General features: G+C 53.4%; 1 protein-coding gene across 2 annotated transcripts; it reads left to right on the plus strand.

The window, feature by feature from the left end:
• Nucleotides 1–354: 354 nt before the first annotated feature.
• Nucleotides 355–18,022, plus strand: DVL3 (dishevelled segment polarity protein 3). Of its 2 annotated transcripts, XM_017865946.1 has the most exons (16): nucleotides 456–802; nucleotides 8,155–8,224; nucleotides 8,764–8,885; nucleotides 8,987–9,096; nucleotides 9,291–9,426; nucleotides 9,605–9,698; nucleotides 9,914–9,983; nucleotides 10,621–10,760; nucleotides 10,941–11,017; nucleotides 11,100–11,167; nucleotides 11,320–11,469; nucleotides 12,073–12,204; nucleotides 12,391–12,558; nucleotides 14,466–14,681; nucleotides 14,779–15,189; nucleotides 16,023–18,022. In XM_017865946.1, the coding sequence occupies exons 1-16, from the start codon at nucleotides 642–644 to the stop codon at nucleotides 16,052–16,054; spliced, it is 2,157 nt and encodes a 718-aa protein (XP_017721435.1). In that variant the 5' UTR covers nucleotides 456–641; the 3' UTR covers nucleotides 16,055–18,022. The 2 variants fall into 2 exon arrangements, with proteins under 2 accessions (XP_017721442.1, XP_017721435.1); XM_017865953.1 differs by lacking the exon at nucleotides 16,023–18,022 and having other exon boundaries at nucleotides 355–802; nucleotides 14,779–15,406.
• The last annotated feature ends 170 nt before the right edge of the window (nucleotides 18,023–18,192 follow it).

The raw sequence follows: 18,192 nt of genomic DNA on the forward strand, positions 1-18,192 counted from the left end.
AATCCCTGCATTCCACTCCTCCCGGGCTGCAGAGCAGTCACCGATCCCAGTTGGGTCCGGAGTCAGGGCCTTCAGGGGTCCCGGAACGCCGCCATCCCGGTGAATCTCCCCTTCCGTTTCTAGGGACCCGGGACCGGAGCGCCGTGGCCCAGCCAGTGGGCGGGACGTCAGTGGGGCCGGGTGGAAGCTCAGCCATCTGCCGCGAGGCCGGCGTCTCTCCGCTCTCCGCGGCGGCCGGGGGCGGGGCGCGCCGGGGCGGGGCCGCGCGCCGGGCCGGAGGAGGGGGGAGCGGGGGACGCAGCCCTGGACCCGGAGGGGCTGCCGGGCCCACCGAAAACCGGTTCCCGGGGTCTCCAGTCCAGTTCCCCAGGAGAGGTGGAGGGGAAGGCGCGGGAGAAAAGCCGGCCGGGCCCGCGGCAGCCGGCGGCGGGCGCTGGGGGGAACCCCGGGAGGCGGCGCGCGGCCGGAAGGAAAACAAAGGGGAGCTTGAACGCCCGCCGCCAGCCCCGGCCGAGCCCGGGTTTTGGAAGCCTGCCTGGGGGCGCCGCCGCGCGGCCCGGGCCCGCCGTCCTGGGGAAGGCTCGGGCCCGGCGGCCGCCCGAGCAGGCCGCGCACGGGCCGTCGGGCCTGAGGCCGGAGCCATGGGCGAGACCAAGATCATCTACCACTTGGACGGGCAGGAGACGCCGTACCTTGTGAAGCTACCCCTGCCCGCCGAGCGCGTCACGTTGGCGGACTTTAAGGGCGTTTTGCAGCGACCCAGCTATAAGTTCTTCTTCAAGTCTATGGACGACGATTTCGGGTGAGGATGGCCCCCGCCCCGCCTCCGGGGGCGCCGGCCGCTCCGGCTTCTAAGGGACGACGCGGTCCGTTTCGACTTCCCTCGCCACACCGGCTCCTAGCCCCTCTCTGGCTTCTAGGGGCGACTCGGCCCATTTGGGCCCCTTTGGTTCCAGCCCCTCTGGCAACTCCCGTTCACCTCTGAAGGGGGGACCTTGGCCTCCCTTGTTTAAGGGGACGTCCAACTCCCCACGAGCAGAGTTCCTGCCGGTGCAGTCGCCTTACCTCGTCAGAGACCAGTGGCCCACAGAGACAGACACACACCCCCTCCACCTAGTTTCAGAGCCCGAGTCCCCCATCCTCCTCCTGCCGAGGAGCCAGAGCCACCTTTTTCCGCACAGACTTGCGTTGTGTGACCCTCGTTCTTCGCCCCCTTCATCTTTTCAGCAGCACAGCTCCCAGCCATATTTGGAGTATGCTGCATCTGAGGGCCCTGCTGGGACTTTGAGCTGGGGGAGGGGTGTCGGGGGTGCTCGGGCGCCTGGCCGTGAGCGGGGTCTGCAGATCTGATGTTTATCTAGCTGCCTCCCCTCTCCTTTGTGGGCCGTTGGGGGTGTTGTCACCGGAACAGAGAGCCTGACCCCTCAGTAGGCGTCCTCACTGACCCAGGTGCTGATCTTTCCTGCAATTTGGGTCTTTTTCCTCCAGATGGTGGCCAGTGGGGAGACGTCGGGAAGGGCCTGGGGCCTGGGTGGGAGGGCCAGGAAGAGTTTCTTGGTGTTCTCCGTCTTCCCCTCCCTGGTGGGGGTCTTCCCTTCCACCCAGCTGCAGAGATCCGGACAGGCAGAGTTTGGAAGCACTTTCCCTTTAAGAGGGGATGGAATGTTGGAGCCGGAAGGTTCTGAAGCAGCTGGCCTGGGAAGGGGGGGGCCTGGCTGATCCCCTCGAACCCCTCCAACTCCCAGGAGACTGGGGGAGGGGGAGGCGCAGGCGCCCCACGCTTGCCTGCCGCCTCACTAACTGGGCGCTGGGCCTGGAGGCGGTGGGGAAGGCCCCTCCAGGCCTGAAGGCTGCCTCTCCACCCCTTGCCTGAGGCCTGCACTGCTTTTTGGAGCTGAGGCCTTACAGCCAAGAGGAGTCTTTCTCCTCCCCAGTGTTCAGTTGTCTGGCTTCTCTCCCAAGCCCCTGGCCCACCTAGCACTAGGAAGCAAGCACCTTCTGTCTAATGCCTGGCATGTTTTGCTGTCACCGTCTGCCCTGAAACTCAGGGTTGGATGAGCCCGTGAAATCATGTGTGTGAGAGTGCTTTGTACAGTGGGCAGTGCTATGTAGATTCTAACTATTCTTGTTTCTGTTGTTGTTCCTGCCCTGGGGTGGGGTGCTCCTGCTGTGATAATGATTGTCTGCCTTCAGCCCAGAGACAGACACCTCTGATTGGAAGATTCTGAGGAGGGATGGATCTGGAAGGGGTCTGTGTGAGCGGGTGGATGCTTTGGCCTGGCAAGAGAAGAATAGGGTTAGAAGGGATCAAGCTACTGCCCCCACACAAGGAAAAGGGGAAGATCAACCAGACTCCAGTGCCCTGGGGCCACCTCAGATCCAGATGCCTTGACGGACTAGGATAGGCTGTCTCTCCACCCCCCCACTTATCTCTAGACCCACTGGGCCTGGCCCCTGCCTCCTAAGCCTGGACAACTCTGGGCTGCTCTCCCAATCCCAAGGCTGCTGTTGAGCCAGGCCTAACTGCAGTTATAAGAGGGCCCCCATTACATCCAGTCACTGTTTACTTAATATTTTTCTTTAAATCCATTGTCAGTCCACTCATTCTTTTTCTTAGCTTGAACCAAGCAATAATATGAAACCATACATCTGACTTTTCTGTTTATATTTCTTTCTAAAATACATTTAACATAAATATTTAATGATTGAACTAAGCAACGATAATCTGTGTGCCACCTGAAGCCATCTTGCAAACATCAGTGGTACTTGAACCAAAATCAGAGTTGGACCATTTTAGCAGGGTTGAAAACAGTATTAAAAAGGAAGTGGAGGAGATACATTTTGTTTGTATCCCCAGAAGGATAAATGAGCAGGGGACCTGAGAGGGCTGTCTTGTCACAGAGGACTAATAGCTTAAGAGTATATATATATATATATATATACACACACACACACATATATATATTTCATTTATTTAACACACGCCTTTTATGCTTAGTGTGCCAGGGACTAATCCAAATGCTTTTCAAATCTTCACTCATTTAATCTTCAAAACAGCCTTATGAAATAGATAGCATAATAGTATCACTGGCAGAGGCCAGTGACCCTAACTGACAAAAGGGAAGATGGGTCAGAGGAGGAAGGCTGCTATCTCTCCAGTTTCTCCACTCCTGGCTCAGCCTTGGAGGTTCTGGTTGTGAGACCTGAGGACCCCTCAAGTCCCATCTGGTCTCCAAAAGCATTTGTCAAGCTCAGGGTAGGCCCAGCCATCTTTTAAAATTTCTTTTCTTTTCTTTCTTTCTTTCTTTCTTTTTCTTTTTTTCCTGAGGATTTTCTCTCTTGTCACCCAGGCTGGTGTACAGTGGTGCAATCTCGGCTCACTGAAACCTTTGCCTCCCAGGTTCAAATGATTCTTCTGCCTCAGCCTCCCAGGTAGCTGGGATTACAGGCATGTGCCACCATGCCTGGCTAATTTTTGTATTTTTAGTAAAGATGGGGTTTTGCCGTGTTGGCCAGGCTGGTCTCGAACTCCTGACCTCAAGCAATCTACCCACCTCAGCCTCCCAAAGTGCTGGGATTACAGGTGTGAGCCACCGTGCACAGCCTGTCATCTTAAGTTATTTGAGAAATGGAGGAAAGATAAACATTTTCAGTATTGAGGGCATGGTGGATGGTTCATGGAAGTAAAGTACCTACTGCTAGTCTGGCCTTGAGCTGTGAGAGGGGGCAGCATGGCAACCAGGTCATTAACTGTGTGGCTCCCTGCTGCATGTCATACATGGTCCTCCCTCTGGGCCTTCCACCTACAGCACTCCAGATTCAAATTCTCCTGCCCTCTGGGTTGAGCTTTTCCATAAGAACTGTCATGGCACTCTTATCTCTTATTTTATCCTTTTTGTTGTTGTTGTTGTTGTTGAGATGGAGCCTGGCTTTGTCACCCAGGCTGCGGTACAGTGGTGTGACCTTGGCTCACTGCAACCTCTGCCTCCCGGGTTCAAACGGTTCTCCTGCTTCAGCCTCACAAATAGCTGGGACTACTAGTGTGTGCTATGACACCCGGCTAATTTTTGTAGTTTAAGTAGAGATGGGGTTTTGCTACGTTAGCCAGGCTGGTCACAAACTCTTGACCTCAAGTGATCCGCCCACCTTGGCCTTCTAAAGTGTTGGGATTACAGGCATGAGCCACCGAGCCTGGCTTATTTTATCTTTATATCCTGACACCTGTGTGGCACTGAGCAGATGTCTATCCAGTGAACACATGTGCTGCTCCTATGGTTCCAACCACTTCCTGGATTGCAATATATTTCCGTGAACTTTCTACTGAACCAAGTCTTTCTGAGAACAAGGCAGGCTCTGGGTCTGATGTTTCATGAGATCCCTACAATAGCAAGCTCAGGACCTAAAATCCACTGGGCCCTCAGCCAAAGCATTTTATTTTATTTTATCTTATCTTATTTTATTTTATTTATTTATTTTTTTGAGAGAGTCTTGCTCTGTCGCCCAGGCTGGAGTGCAGTGGCGCGATCTTGGCTCACTGCAAGCTCCACCTCCCAGGTTCACTCCATTCTCCTGCCTCAGCCTCCTGAGTAGCTGGGACTACAGGCGCCTGCTACTGCACCCGGCTAATTTTTTGTGTGTGTTTTTAGTAGAGATGGGGCTTCACCATGTTAGCCAGGATGGTCTCGATCTCCTGACTCGTGATCTGCTCACTTTGGCCTCCCAAAGTGCTGGGATTACAGGCCTGAGCCACTGTGCCCAGCCAGCCAAAGCATTTTAATTGGATGAACAATGAATGATAAACAGATTTATTTGCTCTGCCCTTAAAAATGTATATGTAATTAGAAATAGTGTGTGGATCCTGCTAAAGACTGACAATATAACTAGCTTTTATTATATGCCTGAATCATGCCAGGCATTTAAGGATCCCATTTGCCAGGATGAGACAAAGGCTTGGAGAAATTAAGAAACTTCGGTAAGATAAGAGGGCCAATAAGTGGTAGAACTGGAATTTGAGCCCATATTTATTTGACTCCATTTGAGGTGTAAATGTGTGTGTGTGAGTAAGTGCTATGTAACCCTCAGCCATTCAGCTCCATGGTGGGAGAGTGAGACCTGTCTGAGGTTCCCCAAAGCTGCCGAAGATCAGCTGATTGTTTTGGTGGCCTGTTGATGACCCCCAGAAAGAGAGGAAATGTGTAGTGTGGAGATGTGTGGTGGGGCCTGCCAGGGGACCGGGGAGGTAGGGACTCAGCAGCAATTTTCCCACCCACAAACAGACCCTTTCCAAAGCAGGCTGTGCCATGTGGTCCACATATTCCCTTTTCCTTTGAGCCCTGTGGGGCTGCCAACTTGTAGTATCCTGTGGCCAGCCTGGCTGGTGGGTCTGAGCTACCTCTCTGTCCCTTCTTTCTAGCCTATGCTTTCTACACTTTCTGCCATGGTGGGCCTGAGTAGGATGATTTGGGCTGCCTTCCGAGGGTCACTGTGGTGTTGGGAATGTTGGAGGAGCCAGAGCTGGATGAGAGTTGGGAGGGCAGGCTCGGCCTGTGAACTTGGCTGTGAGTCCAAAAATGTGAGCATCACAAGGAGCCAAGCACATTCCCGGCTCTGGGCAGAAACTGCTCTAAGAACAACGGGGGCTGGGCGCGGTGGCTCACGCCTGTAATCCCAGCACTTGGGGAGGCCAAGGTGAGTGGATCACCTGAGGTCAGGAGTTCAAGACCACCCTGGCCAACATGATGAAACCCTGTCTCTACTAAAAATGCAAAAATCAGTCGGGTATGGTGGCGAGTGCCTGTAATCCCAGTTACTCAGGAGGCTGAGGCAGGAGAATCACTTGAACCTGGGAGGTGGAGGTTGCAGTGGGCTGAGATTGTACCACTGGACCCCAGTCTGGGTGACAGAGTGAGACTCCGTCTCAAACAAACAAACAAACAAACAAAAAACAAAGAACTAGTGGGGACTGAACTTCCCAACCTCCTCCTTGCTGTCTTCCCTCTGCTCAGAGCTCCCGGCATGTGTCATCTTACCCCTGGTCACATCTTCCCATCTCTATACTCCTGGCATATTTGACAGTCTGAGGGTCTGGCATATTTGACAGTCTGAGGGTCCTTAAACTTTCCCACTCCCCTTCCCAGCCCCAACTGTAGTTACTGCCTGACTTCTTGCCTTACCACATTCCCCAGGCCACACTACATGCTCCATGACCACATTCCACACCCTTCATGCCTCACATCATTGTCCTCCAGCACCCACTCGCCACACAGACCCACATTACCTCTGTTATTATATAGGAAAGAATGTGAAATACAGTGGAAAGAGTATGGATTTTGGAGTTAGACAAGCCTGGGGTGAAATCCCAGCTCTGACATCTACTAGTCCTGTGACCTTGGACAAGTTACTGAATGTATCTCAGTTTCCTTATTCATGAAATGAAGATCATATTGTCTGCCCACTGAGGCTGATGTGAAGATTATAGGTTCTAACTATAGGAAGATAAGGTGGTGTAATAGGTAAGAATGCAGACGTTAGAGTCAGGCTGACCAGGATTCAAATTCCAGCATGAGTTTAGGATAATTACTGAACCTATTGAGCCTGGTTTCCCCAGTGTACCTGTGTTATAGCATTGTTATAGTAAATGAAATTATATAAGTAAAGTGTTTAGCATAGTGCTTGGCCCATAGTACTCATTTGTGCTCAATAAATGACAGCAAATTTTTTTTTTTTTTTTTTTTTTGAGGCAGGGTCTTGCTCTGTCACCTCACCCAGGCTGGAGTGCAGTGGCGCAATCATAGCTCACGGCAGCCTCGAACTCCTAGGCTGAAGCGATCGTCCCGCCTCAGCCTTCCAAGTAGCTGGGACCACAGGCACACACCACCATGCTTGGCTAATTTTTGTGTTTGGTTTGTTTTGTAGAGATGGTGCCTCGCTATGTTGACCAGGCAGGTCTCAAAACTCCTGGCCTCAAGCGATCCTCCTGCCTCAGCCTCCCAAAGTGCTGAGATTACCAGCGTGAGAAAGAGCAATTGTTACTGTTAATTATCATAATGGCATGTGGAAAATGTTCAGTAAATGCCTTCTTCCTTTCTCTTTTCTTTTTCTTTTTTTTGTCTTGAGACGGAGTCTCTGTTGCCCAGGCTGGAGCACAGTGGCGCAATCTCAGCTCACTGCAACCTCCACCTGCCAGGTTCAAGCGATTCACCTGCCTTAGCCTCCTGAGTAGCTGGGATTACAGGTGCACACCACCACGCCCAGCTAATTTTTGTATTTTTAGTAGAGATGGGGTTTTGCCAAGTTGGCCAGGCTGGTCTCAAACTCCTCACTTCAGGGTGATCTGCCCGCCTCGGCCTCTCAAAGTGCTGGGATTACCGGCGTGAGCTATCGCACCTGGCCTCCCCTTCTCTTTTCTTTTTTTTCTTTTTTGAGACGGAGTCTCGCTCTGTCGCCCAGGCTGGAGTGCAGTGGCCGGATCTCAGCTCACTGCAAGCTCCGCCTCCCGGGTTTATGCCATTCTCCTGCCTCAGCCTCCCAAGTAGCCTGCCACCTCGCCTGGCTAGTTTTTTGTATTTTTTAGTAGAGACGGGGTTTCACCGTGTTAGCCAGGATGGTCTCGATCTCCTGACCTCGTGATCCTCCTGTCTCGGCCTCCCAAAGTGCTGGGATTACAGGCTTGAGCCGCCGCACCCGGCCTCCCCTTCTCTTTTCTAATTTTCTTAAATTCTTTGTCCACACCTCCCACAACAATGTTAGGATTCCCACTTAAGAAGGACAGTTATAGTTGTATGCTTTTTTCCAATTAGGGGTCAGAGAAAAAGAGAAAGTCTAGCCCAGGAGAGTCATGTTGGGGATGGGTAGAGCACTCTGGAGATTTTAGGGCATGGCATAAGAGACAGTGATATGTCAGTTGTAATTTGCAATCACCTGATGACTGAGAGGATGCCCCAGGAAGGCATCTGGCCTAGGCAGGGCTGGTATCTTCCTGGTGGTGCTAAAGAGCTGTCCCTGGGTCTCCCCAACCTTTGCTTTCATTTGAACAGTCTTGTGCTGGTGGTTTGATTCCCAGTTTAGGATGGAGGAGCACCTGAGAGTTGGGATTTGAGGATCCTCCATTTCCATCCTAGAAGGTTCTCTGTGACCATCCCCTTTTCTCTGCAGAGTGGTGAAGGAGGAGATCTCGGATGACAATGCCAAGCTACCATGCTTCAATGGCCGGGTGGTGTCCTGGGTAAGGAGCCCTCAGCCTTCCATCCACCTGCATCCCTGTGCTGGGCTGGACGAGGGAAAGGCATCACTGAGATTGTAGCTGGTGATTTTAAGCTTCAGTATCTGAATCTTTCTTTAGTTTTCTAAATGAACTGCTTCTCACCCCAGATTCTGTAACCTTGATGAAAAGTCAGAAATTGGTGGGAAAGGGGAAGAGGGAGAGACAGAAACACACAGTGGAGATAGCAACGTTTCCTATGCCTTTCAGACACTTGCCTCAGGTTGCCTTCTGCCACCTGCTCATCTCTGCCTTAGACCACTGAGCCTTGTTCTTTGTCCCCACTCCACTTCACCACCCCATGCCTTCCAGCCACCCCATCAATAGCAGGAAGTGGCAGAGGGGCCACTGTTCATCTCAGCCACCCTTGCACAGCCCTGTCTTTTCTCCCTCAATATTTCCTGCTTCCTTCCTCTTAGGCCTTCATGCCTTGCCAGAAGCCAACAATCCCCTTCTCCTTGGTGCTCCTCTAACATACTACTCACTCAGTTTCTCCCCTTCAGCTGGTGTCAGCTGAGGGCTCACACCCGGACCCAGCCCCTTTCTGTGCTGACAACCCATCGGAGCTGCCACCACCTATGGAGCGCACGGGAGGCATAGGGGACTCCCGACCCCCCTCCTTCCAGTGAGTGTGACCTGAGGGTGGGGAGGGCAGCATCAGCTCAGCCCAGGGCTGGGGGAGGGAGCCCCCAGCCTGCCCCTCCCCATCAAGTCTCTTCCCTGCAGCCCTCATGCTGGTGGGGGCAGCCAGGAGAACCTGGACAATGACACAGAGACGGACTCCTTGGTGTCTGCCCAGCGAGAGCGGCCACGCCGGAGGGATGGCCCAGAGCATGGTATATCGTCCTGAACACAGACACCGTCTGCACCTCACACCCTCCCCACAGTTTCCACCCAGCTACCCACCTCCTTGCCCTACTTCCTGAGCTCAGGATGTACCTGGCCCCGGTGCAGCCCCTGGCTTACCTCTCTCCCTCCTTCACTCCTGCACTGGGCACTGTGTAAACCCAACTACTTCCATCCCCTGCAGCAACTCGGCTAAATGGAACTGCGAAGGGGGAGCGGCGGCGAGAACCAGGGGGTTATGATAGCTCATCCACCCTTATGAGCAGCGAGCTGGAGACCACCAGCTTCTTTGACTCAGATGAGGATGACTCCACCAGCAGGTGGGGCTTGAGTTTCATGGGGATTGTGGGGCAGGTGACCCTGGAGGAGCCCTAAACCCTGAGGATGCGGGGCCCCTGGGAGGCTTATGGGCTTTGTGTTGGGGACCCAGGCCCTGCAGTGCCTCTCATGGGGGCAGGGCTGGGCCAGCCTGGTGGGGAACGACTGTGGGCCCCACAGGTTCAGCAGCTCCACAGAACAGAGCAGCGCCTCACGCCTGATGAGAAGACACAAACGGCGGCGGCGGAAGCAGAAGGTTTCTCGGATTGAGCGGGTATGGGGTCTGGGAGGCTAGGGATGGGTGGAGGCAGATTGTGAGCCCTTCCTAGGCAGGGCCAAGGCTTGTTCTTCCTTAGATCCCATCCCCTTAGTGCAGTGTTTAGAACCTTGGGGCAGGGGGCAACACCGAGGACTCACCTTGAGGAGGAGCCAGGTGGGAATGAATTCCTGCCACCCCTGCCTGCTGCTCAGGGCCTCTGTCTATTTCAGTCCTCGTCCTTCAGCAGCATCACGGACTCCACCATGTCACTCAACATCATCACGGTCACTCTCAACATGGGTGAGTCTGAGGAAATAGCACTCTAAAGCACCTGCTATGTGCCAGACACTGGGCAGACTTGAGGAGTTCAGAGAGGCACAGAATATGTTCCCTGCCCTCAGGGAGCTCTCTTTCATAAATATCAGCTGATACATAAACTGATCATTTTAGTGTCTCACCATCAGAGCTATGACAGAGTTAAGCACAGAGAGTTGTGGAAGCAGAAAATGGCATCAGGGAAGGCTTCCTGGAGGAAGTAATTTCTGAGTGCCCACTCCTTCACATCTCTCAGCCATTGCATCCTTGCTCTCTGATTTCTGCCCTAGGTACTCTCTTTACGAGGCGGCTGGATATAGTAAAAGGAGCCCAACTTTGGGATTTAAATCTGAGTTTGATTCCTGGCTCTGCCAGTTACTGGCTTAGGAAAGTCATCTTCTAGGTTCACTAAACCTCAGTTGCCTGCTGTGTAAAATGGGACTGAGTCCCTACCTTATAGCCAGCAAGGATTCCACGGAAGCATGTTGAGCATGCTGAGTGCAGTGCCTGATTCAGGATCAGTAAATGTCAGTTCAGTTCCTATCCCTTTCTATTTTCTAATGGGCTGGGAATGCGGGTAGGAACCTTGCTCCCCCTTAAGGTCTTAAATTGCTCTCTATAGAAAAATATAACTTCTTGGGCATCTCCATTGTGGGCCAAAGCAACGAGCGTGGTGACGGTGGCATCTACATTGGCTCTATCATGAAGGGTGGGGCCGTGGCTGCTGATGGACGCATCGAGCCAGGAGATATGCTGTTACAGGTATCAGTGCCCATCCTAGGCGTTGGTGTGGATAGAGAGCCGGGAGGTGTCCTACCATCTGCACCCTGCTCATTCAGAGGCCCCTTCTTGGTTGAGGGAAGACTCCCTGACCTACCAACTTGAGTTCCCCTTTCATTCTCCCCAACACAGCTATTTATCCCACTCCTGGTCCTTTCCCAGGTAAACGAGATCAACTTTGAGAACATGAGTAATGACGATGCAGTCCGGGTACTGCGGGAGATTGTGCACAAACCGGGGTATGGATGGAATGGGGCACTGGGCAAGGGGCTTGGTCTGGCCTGTACACATCCTGCCTTCACAGGACACCCTTGTTTTCAGGCCCATCACCCTGACTGTAGCCAAGTGCTGGGACCCAAGTCCACGTGGTTGCTTCACATTGCCCAGGAGTAAGTGGATAGGAGACTCAGTCCTAAAGCTGGTGCTTATATACATGAGCACTGTCTCTCCTTTCTTCTCTCACCCAGAACCCCCACATCTATCCTGTTGGGCCCAGCAGTGGGCAGGGTGGGTAGCCCATGACTCCTCATCCTCCCTGCAGGCGAGCCCATCCGGCCCATTGACCCTGCGGCCTGGGTCTCCCACACTGCAGCCATGACCGGCACCTTCCCTGCATACGGCATGAGCCCCTCCCTGAGCACCATCACCTCCACCAGCTCCTCCATCACCAGTTCCATCCCTGACACAGAGCGTGAGTGTCCAACCCTGTATCCTGGGCCCAGCAGACAGGGCCAGGTGGGGGGACTGATGAGGGTCCATGTGGAGACTCTTGCTTGAGCATCAGAGAGGGCCGGAGATGGGGCTCGGCTCATTCTAGCAACCCCACACTGCAACTCCCCCACAGCGGGCACTCCAACCCTCACTAAACAGTGTTTGCTTCTGAACCTATATGAGCACCCAGGGCGCCTCAGTTTCCTCTTATAAAATGGGACTCACAAAATAAACTACCAGGTTCCTGTGGGTTTAATGAGAGGATCCAAGTGAAGCACCACTGCGATGTGTGGTGTAAAGTAAGCATTCAGTAAACGGCAGCCATTTCGATTATCATCACATGCACATTGCACACTGTGCCAAGCACCTGCATTTATATTATTTAATCCTTTCTTCAAATAGCCTTGTAAAGTAGATATGAAAATCCCCATTTTTTACAGAAGGGGAAACTGAGGGTTGAAGAAATCAGTAATTTTCCCAGCATTGGTCCCATAATTACTAGGTGGTAGAGCTAGAATGCAAACTCTTGTTTACCAAACTCCAAAGCCCCTTTCTGCCTCACCATTCTGCCTCCCACCCCCAGGCCTAGACGACTTCCACTTGTCCATCCACAGTGACATGGCTGCCATCGTAAAAGCCATGGCCTCCCCTGAATCAGGGTTGGAGGTCCGTGACCGCATGTGGCTCAAGATTACCATCCCTAATGCTTTCATCGGTGAGAGAGCCCCATGGTGGGATGCAGGGTGGGTGGGGAGTGATAGGGCAGGGCAGGCCGGAGGGCCCAGGACTTCCCTTGGACCCTTGCTTTGAGCTGGAGCCAACCCCAGCCTCATAGCTTCTGTGAGGCCAGATGAGTCCAAGTCAGATGGGCCTCCCCATCAACTGGCAGCCTTGCCCCCAGGCTCAGATGTAGTGGACTGGCTGTACCACAATGTGGAAGGCTTCACGGACCGGAGGGAGGCCCGCAAGTATGCCAGCAACCTGCTGAAAGCTGGCTTCATCCGCCATACCGTCAACAAGATCACCTTCTCCGAGCAGTGCTACTACATCTTCGGCGACCTCTGCGGCAGTATGTGCTCCTTCACCTTCTTGCCCTGTCTCCTGGCTGTGAGTGGGGAGGTAGCCAGGGAGGTGGCAGCAGACTCTGGGGAACCCAAATTGGGGGACAGCAGAGCCAGGGGCCCAACTCAAGGCCTGAGAGTTCTGTGGTAGAAGAAGAGTCCAATCTAGCCTCTTGGGCCTGGCATTTTCTAAGTGTCTGCTCTGCCTGGTACCATGCTGACTGTTCATAAAGCATCATCTTACTCAATCCTCACAACCTCCCAGAGGCCCAGCTCAGGAGGATACTGCCAGAACAGGCCTTTTCCTTCTCACTGGTCAAGGTCTCTGCTAGGGGTGTTGCAGGCTTAAAGGGAAGAACTGGAGGCCCAGGTAGCCCCAAGGAGCACATAGTAATTCCCTCAAAACAACAGCCTGGAGGCTCACGTCGCCACCAGCTCTGGGCAACAGCTGACACAGACCACTGCTTTCCTCCACCACCACTCCCCATGCTGGCTGCTGGCCTCTTGACAGATTGATGGCTTGGCTGCAGGCTCCACAGGCAGCCTCAGAGCCCTGTGTCCTGACTTCTCTCCTGGAAGGTTGGGCTGGCTCTCCTTAGGGCTGGAGGAATGTCTCATCTTAATAGGGTGGGTGGCCTCAAGGGCAGTAGTAGCTCTCTTGGGGCTCTGGGACCTGGTACTGATAGTGTGTGAGCAGAGGGTGTCCCAGGCAGGTATTCAGTTCTGGTGGCCCCTTATACTCTCTTCAAGGTAGTTCCAACAATGGTGGGAGCAGCCTTGCCCTTAAGGAACGTATAATTTCTGTGGGGGCGCCAGGGTCTGTGAGATGAGTTGTTGGAGTGAGACAGAGCTGTGAAGAGGCAGGGCTGGCTGGGAATGGGGTGGAGAGCACTGGGGGAGGCACCTAAGTTGTTCTTTCCTTCTGGCCCCTTCCCACCCTACTCACCCTCCCCAGCAGCACCAGGAAAGTGTAATCAGGGCCAAGTACCTTCTATATAGGGAATCTCTGGCAGGCCCTGCACTCATTCTAGGCTTTTAGTGGGTATTTAGTTCTAGGTGAGGGGGTGGGTAAAACTTTACCTAAATTTCCCAAACTGCTCCTTGCTCCTAAAGAGTGACCTCATCTGAGAAGGTAAGGAGAAACTAAGCTACTCTTAGCTTCTGTTCTGATTAGTTTAGGCTGAGCTGAAAGTAGTGTTCGCTATTGTGCTTCATGAACTTCAGGTGCGACATACCTGGTGGCTGTCTGGTATTTCAGCCTTCCAAATTCTCCAACGTTGCACCAGCTGAGTGAACAGAAGAGAAAATGGCCACATAAGAGTTTTGCAGGCCGGGCGCAGTGGCTCACGCCTGTAATCCCAACCCTTTGGGAGGCCGAGGTGGGCAGATCACCTGAGGTTAGGAGTTGGAGACCAGCCTGGCCAACATGGTGAAACCCTGTCTCTACTAAAAATAATAATAAAAAAAAATTAGCCATGTGTGGTGGTGCAACCCTGTCAGGAGGCTGAGGCAGGAGAATCGCTTGAACCGGGGAGGAGGAGGTTGCAGTGAGCTGAAACTGCACCACTGCACTCCAGCCTTGGCCATAGAACGAGACTCCCTCTCAAAGAATTTTGCCGCTTCTAGCTCACTGAGGCTAGCAGAGAAAGTGCAAAAGCTTGGCAAGGGCCTTCAAGGGATTGGGAGGTACGGCTTTGGCTGAGAATGATGACTCGGGGTCTTCCTGAGGCGGGTCTCCCCGGAGCTGGCTCTGGTGGTGGCAAAGCGGGTCTGCAGCAGGGGCAGCTCTCTGGTCTGTGCCGCCTCTCATTCTAGCCAGAAACTACCACGGTCTCTGTCATTCAGAGCCCACCTGACCTAGTCTAGGGACCTCTCTCCGGAAAGACCTAGCTCCATCTGGCCCTTCCCTCCACAGACATGGCCAACCTGTCTCTCCACGATCACGATGGCTCCAGTGGCGCCTCTGACCAGGACACACTGGCCCCTTTGCCGCACCCGGGGGCCGCCCCTTGGCCCATGGCTTTCCCGTACCAGTACCCGCCACCCCCGCACCCCTACAACCCGCACCCGGGCTTCCCGGAGCTGGGCTACAGCTACGGCGGGGGCAGCGCCAGCAGTCAGCACAGCGAAGGTAAGGTAGAGGGACCGTGGAGGAAGTCTATAGGTGGGCCTCAGGCTTCCCCTGCCCACTCAGCCTGCCCCGCGCTGTCCCTGTTTGCCTCCTACAGGCAGTCGGAGCAGTGGCTCCAACCGTAGCGGCAGCGATCGGAGGAAGGAGAAAGACCCGAAGGCCGGGGACTCCAAGTCGGGGGGCAGCGGCAGCGAATCGGACCACACGACACGCAGCAGCCTGCGGGGGCCGCGGGAGCGGGCGCCCAGCGAGCGCTCAGGCCCGGCGGCCAGCGAGCACAGCCACCGCAGCCACCATTCACTGGCCAGCAGCCTTCGCAGCCACCACACACACCCGAGCTACGGTCCTCCCGGAGTGCCCCCTCTCTACGGCCCCCCTATGCTGATGATGCCCCCGCCGCCCGCGGCCATGGGGCCCCCAGGAGCCCCTCCGGGCCGCGACCTGGCCTCAGTGCCCCCGGAACTGACCGCCAGCAGACAGTCCTTCCGCATGGCCATGGGAAACCCCAGTGAGTTCTTTGTGGATGTGATGTGAGCAGGGCCCCTCCCTCACCTCCATTCCGCTCCCACCCCAGCCGGCTGCGTTCCTCTCTCCATCCGTCCGTCTTTTTTACTTTGTCTGGTACCTGAAAGGGAAATAAACGGAACTAAATCCAGGTGCGCTAACTGCTCGCAGGGTGCTGCGAGGGTGGGGTGCACCTACCGATTGGCTCTGCAGCCCCCTAACCTGCCTCTGGCCCCGGTTCCTTTCCTCTGCCCACTAACCGCTGCGCAGGACTTCTCAGGACCATTTTTGTCCCTGGGACCAGACTTGGTGCTGCCCGTTACTCCCCTCTGCAAACCTCCTTTTGGGAGTTGACTCCAGCAATGTCCTTGGTGGCATGCTCACTCCCTCATTCTCTGCTTTCCCCTTTAGCTCCCTTTCACCATTCATTCAGCTACATCATCCCTCTATTAACCCCACCCCATCAGGCACGTGTGCAAACCTCTTGACTACCCCACATTACTGACACCAAAATATATTTGCTTCATCTGCCCCTACTAACTGTCCCCCTGCCTGCTGCCTCAGCCCTGCAATCTAAAGCTGTAGTCGCCTCCAGTAGCCATCCGTGCCATCCCTGCCTGTGCCCAGGATCAGAGGCCCAGAGGGCCCCCTCAGTTGCCTGAGGGGCTAGTGCCTTCCAGGGAGCATCTCTGCTCTACCCCTGTCCCATGCCTGCCCTGCGTGCTGGTTCCTTCAGACCCCTAACCCTACTAACCAGCAGGCTCTTCTCACCTCCAGGCCTGAAACATTTCTTTTCTTTCTTTTTTCCTCCCCCAATTTTCCCTGGGCCTGGAGCAGCCAAGAATTTCGGGCTGTTTGACTTTCTGTGAGCCCCCAGCGAGGGGAGGCCCAACCTCCGAGGAGACCAGGAACCCTGCTTCAGCAGCCCCTCAGGGCTTCCTAAGGATGTCCAACCCCCACACCCACACGTTAACATATTGAGTCACTAGGCTTCTGGGGAGGGCCCAGCTTCACCCATGCATGAGAGACTCTCCTCTTTTCCAGAGAGAATCGGACTGCACCACATGTGGCAGCCTGTAGGGGGGTGGGGTGCGAGTTGGGGGGGTGCCTCTTTAGCTCTTTATCTTTCTCACTCATGCATGCATACACGCACAGAGACGCAAGCACAGGTGCCTATGCAAGTTCACTAAAGCCTCAGGGCTGGTCCCTGCCCAAAGGGCTGGACCCTCCCAATCCTCTCCTAGGTTGTGGGGCTGGTCCCCTGACACCCTTCTCCCCATCCTGGTAGCCCTCAAACCTCGCACACATGTCCCCGGCATTTTCTCACCTGGATAAAGCCTGTAAGCTGGGTCTCGGGCTGGGCTCAGCAGAGGACTCGCCCTGCGCTGACAGACGATTCCCACCCACACACACAACCTCCCCCGTTTTCACATTCACCATGACACCCCAGAGCAAGGACACAGGAGCCCACAGGCCAGTTGAGGTTGGGCAAGGAGACTACCAGGACTTCCAGACAGAGTACCAGGTTTTATTTTTCACCTTATTCTCCACTTTAAACAAATCATGACTTTCTCTTTAAGCCTCTGCTATAAATTCTCCTGGCTGTCCTGGGCTTCCATATTTTGGGGGCTGGGGTGTCAAAAGTGAGATGAAGTCCTTAGCTCCAGGTTTTGGGATAAACCAAGGTAGGGACATTTTGGCATTTATTTCAATTAACAGTACTTCCTTGGACGGTTGCGGTGGCTCACGTATGTAATCCCAGCACTTTGGGAAGCTGAGGCAGGTGGATCACTTGAGGTCAGGAGTTCGAGACCAGCCTGGCCAACATAGCGAAACCCCATCTTGACTAAAAATACGAAAATTAGATGGGTGTTTTGGCACCTGCCTGTAATCTCAGCTACTCAGGAGGCTGAGGCACAAGAATCGCTTGAATCCAGGAAGCAAGTGGAGGTTGCAGTGAATTGAGATCGCACTCCAGCCTGGGTGACAGAGTGAGATTCTGTATCAAAAGCAAACAAACAAAAACAATACTTCCTGGGATTCTGGTGCACAGAGAGCTTTGTTGGAAGTGTAACTCAGTCTTGCCTGCCTTTCTGGGAGCTCTAGAATTGTTCCCAACCCAGTCCGTGGCTTCTAGCCACCCACCAGTTTCATGTACTTTTCTCTCTGACTCTGTCTTGTCCAACTCTCTTGAGAATTTCTCCACGATTGCTCGTGCCTGTCAGTATCAGTGCTTCCATCGTTCCGTCTTTGATTCACTTCTCTTTCCTTTCTGTTTACTCCCAAAATGGAGTCATTCATCCTGATGTCCTCAATTGCTGCTGATACGCTGGTGATTCCCAAATACATAGCTCCAACCTCAACTTCCCCCAGACTTTAGATCTGTATTGGTATTACCTAGTGGACATTTCTATGGACAGTTCATATAGACTCAACTCATCTGCCGAACCAAGTATGTTCCTCCTGAATTCCTATCCTGATTACCTTCATCACAATCTACATAGGCCCACCAGCTAGAAACATTTATGAGCTTACATTCCTTCTTCCCATGTCTTACTCATCAGCATATCATATTCATTTCACTCCAACAATCTGTCTTGAATGTGGCCCTCCCTCTCCCCTCTCTCTTTAATTCATTAGAGCATGGGATTTGGAGTCAGGTGGTTTTGGGTTTGAATTCCAGCTCTACTATTTTTGGTTGTGTGATAGGAGAGTTATTTAACCTCTCTGAGCCTCAGTTCCCTCGTATGTAAAATGATGATAATAATACCTACCTCACAGGGTTGTTGTGAGGATTTAAATTAGATATTGTACGAAAAGTGCCTAGCACAGTGCCTGGCACACAGTAGAGTAGGTGCTCAATAAATGGTAGCTATTATTATTATTATTTTATCATTATTATTATTTACTCTAAATTGGTAGCAGTTTAGGGTATTTTTGGAAGATAAAGCTTTTGCAAAGGTAGGAGTGAAGCCTTGAGTGCTGGTTCAAAAATTAAAAGTGCCTG

Source organism: Rhinopithecus bieti, unplaced genomic scaffold, assembly GCF_001698545.2.
Source record: "Rhinopithecus bieti isolate Rb0 unplaced genomic scaffold, ASM169854v2 scaffold_2432, whole genome shotgun sequence".
NCBI lineage: Eukaryota > Metazoa > Chordata > Mammalia > Primates > Cercopithecidae > Rhinopithecus > Rhinopithecus bieti.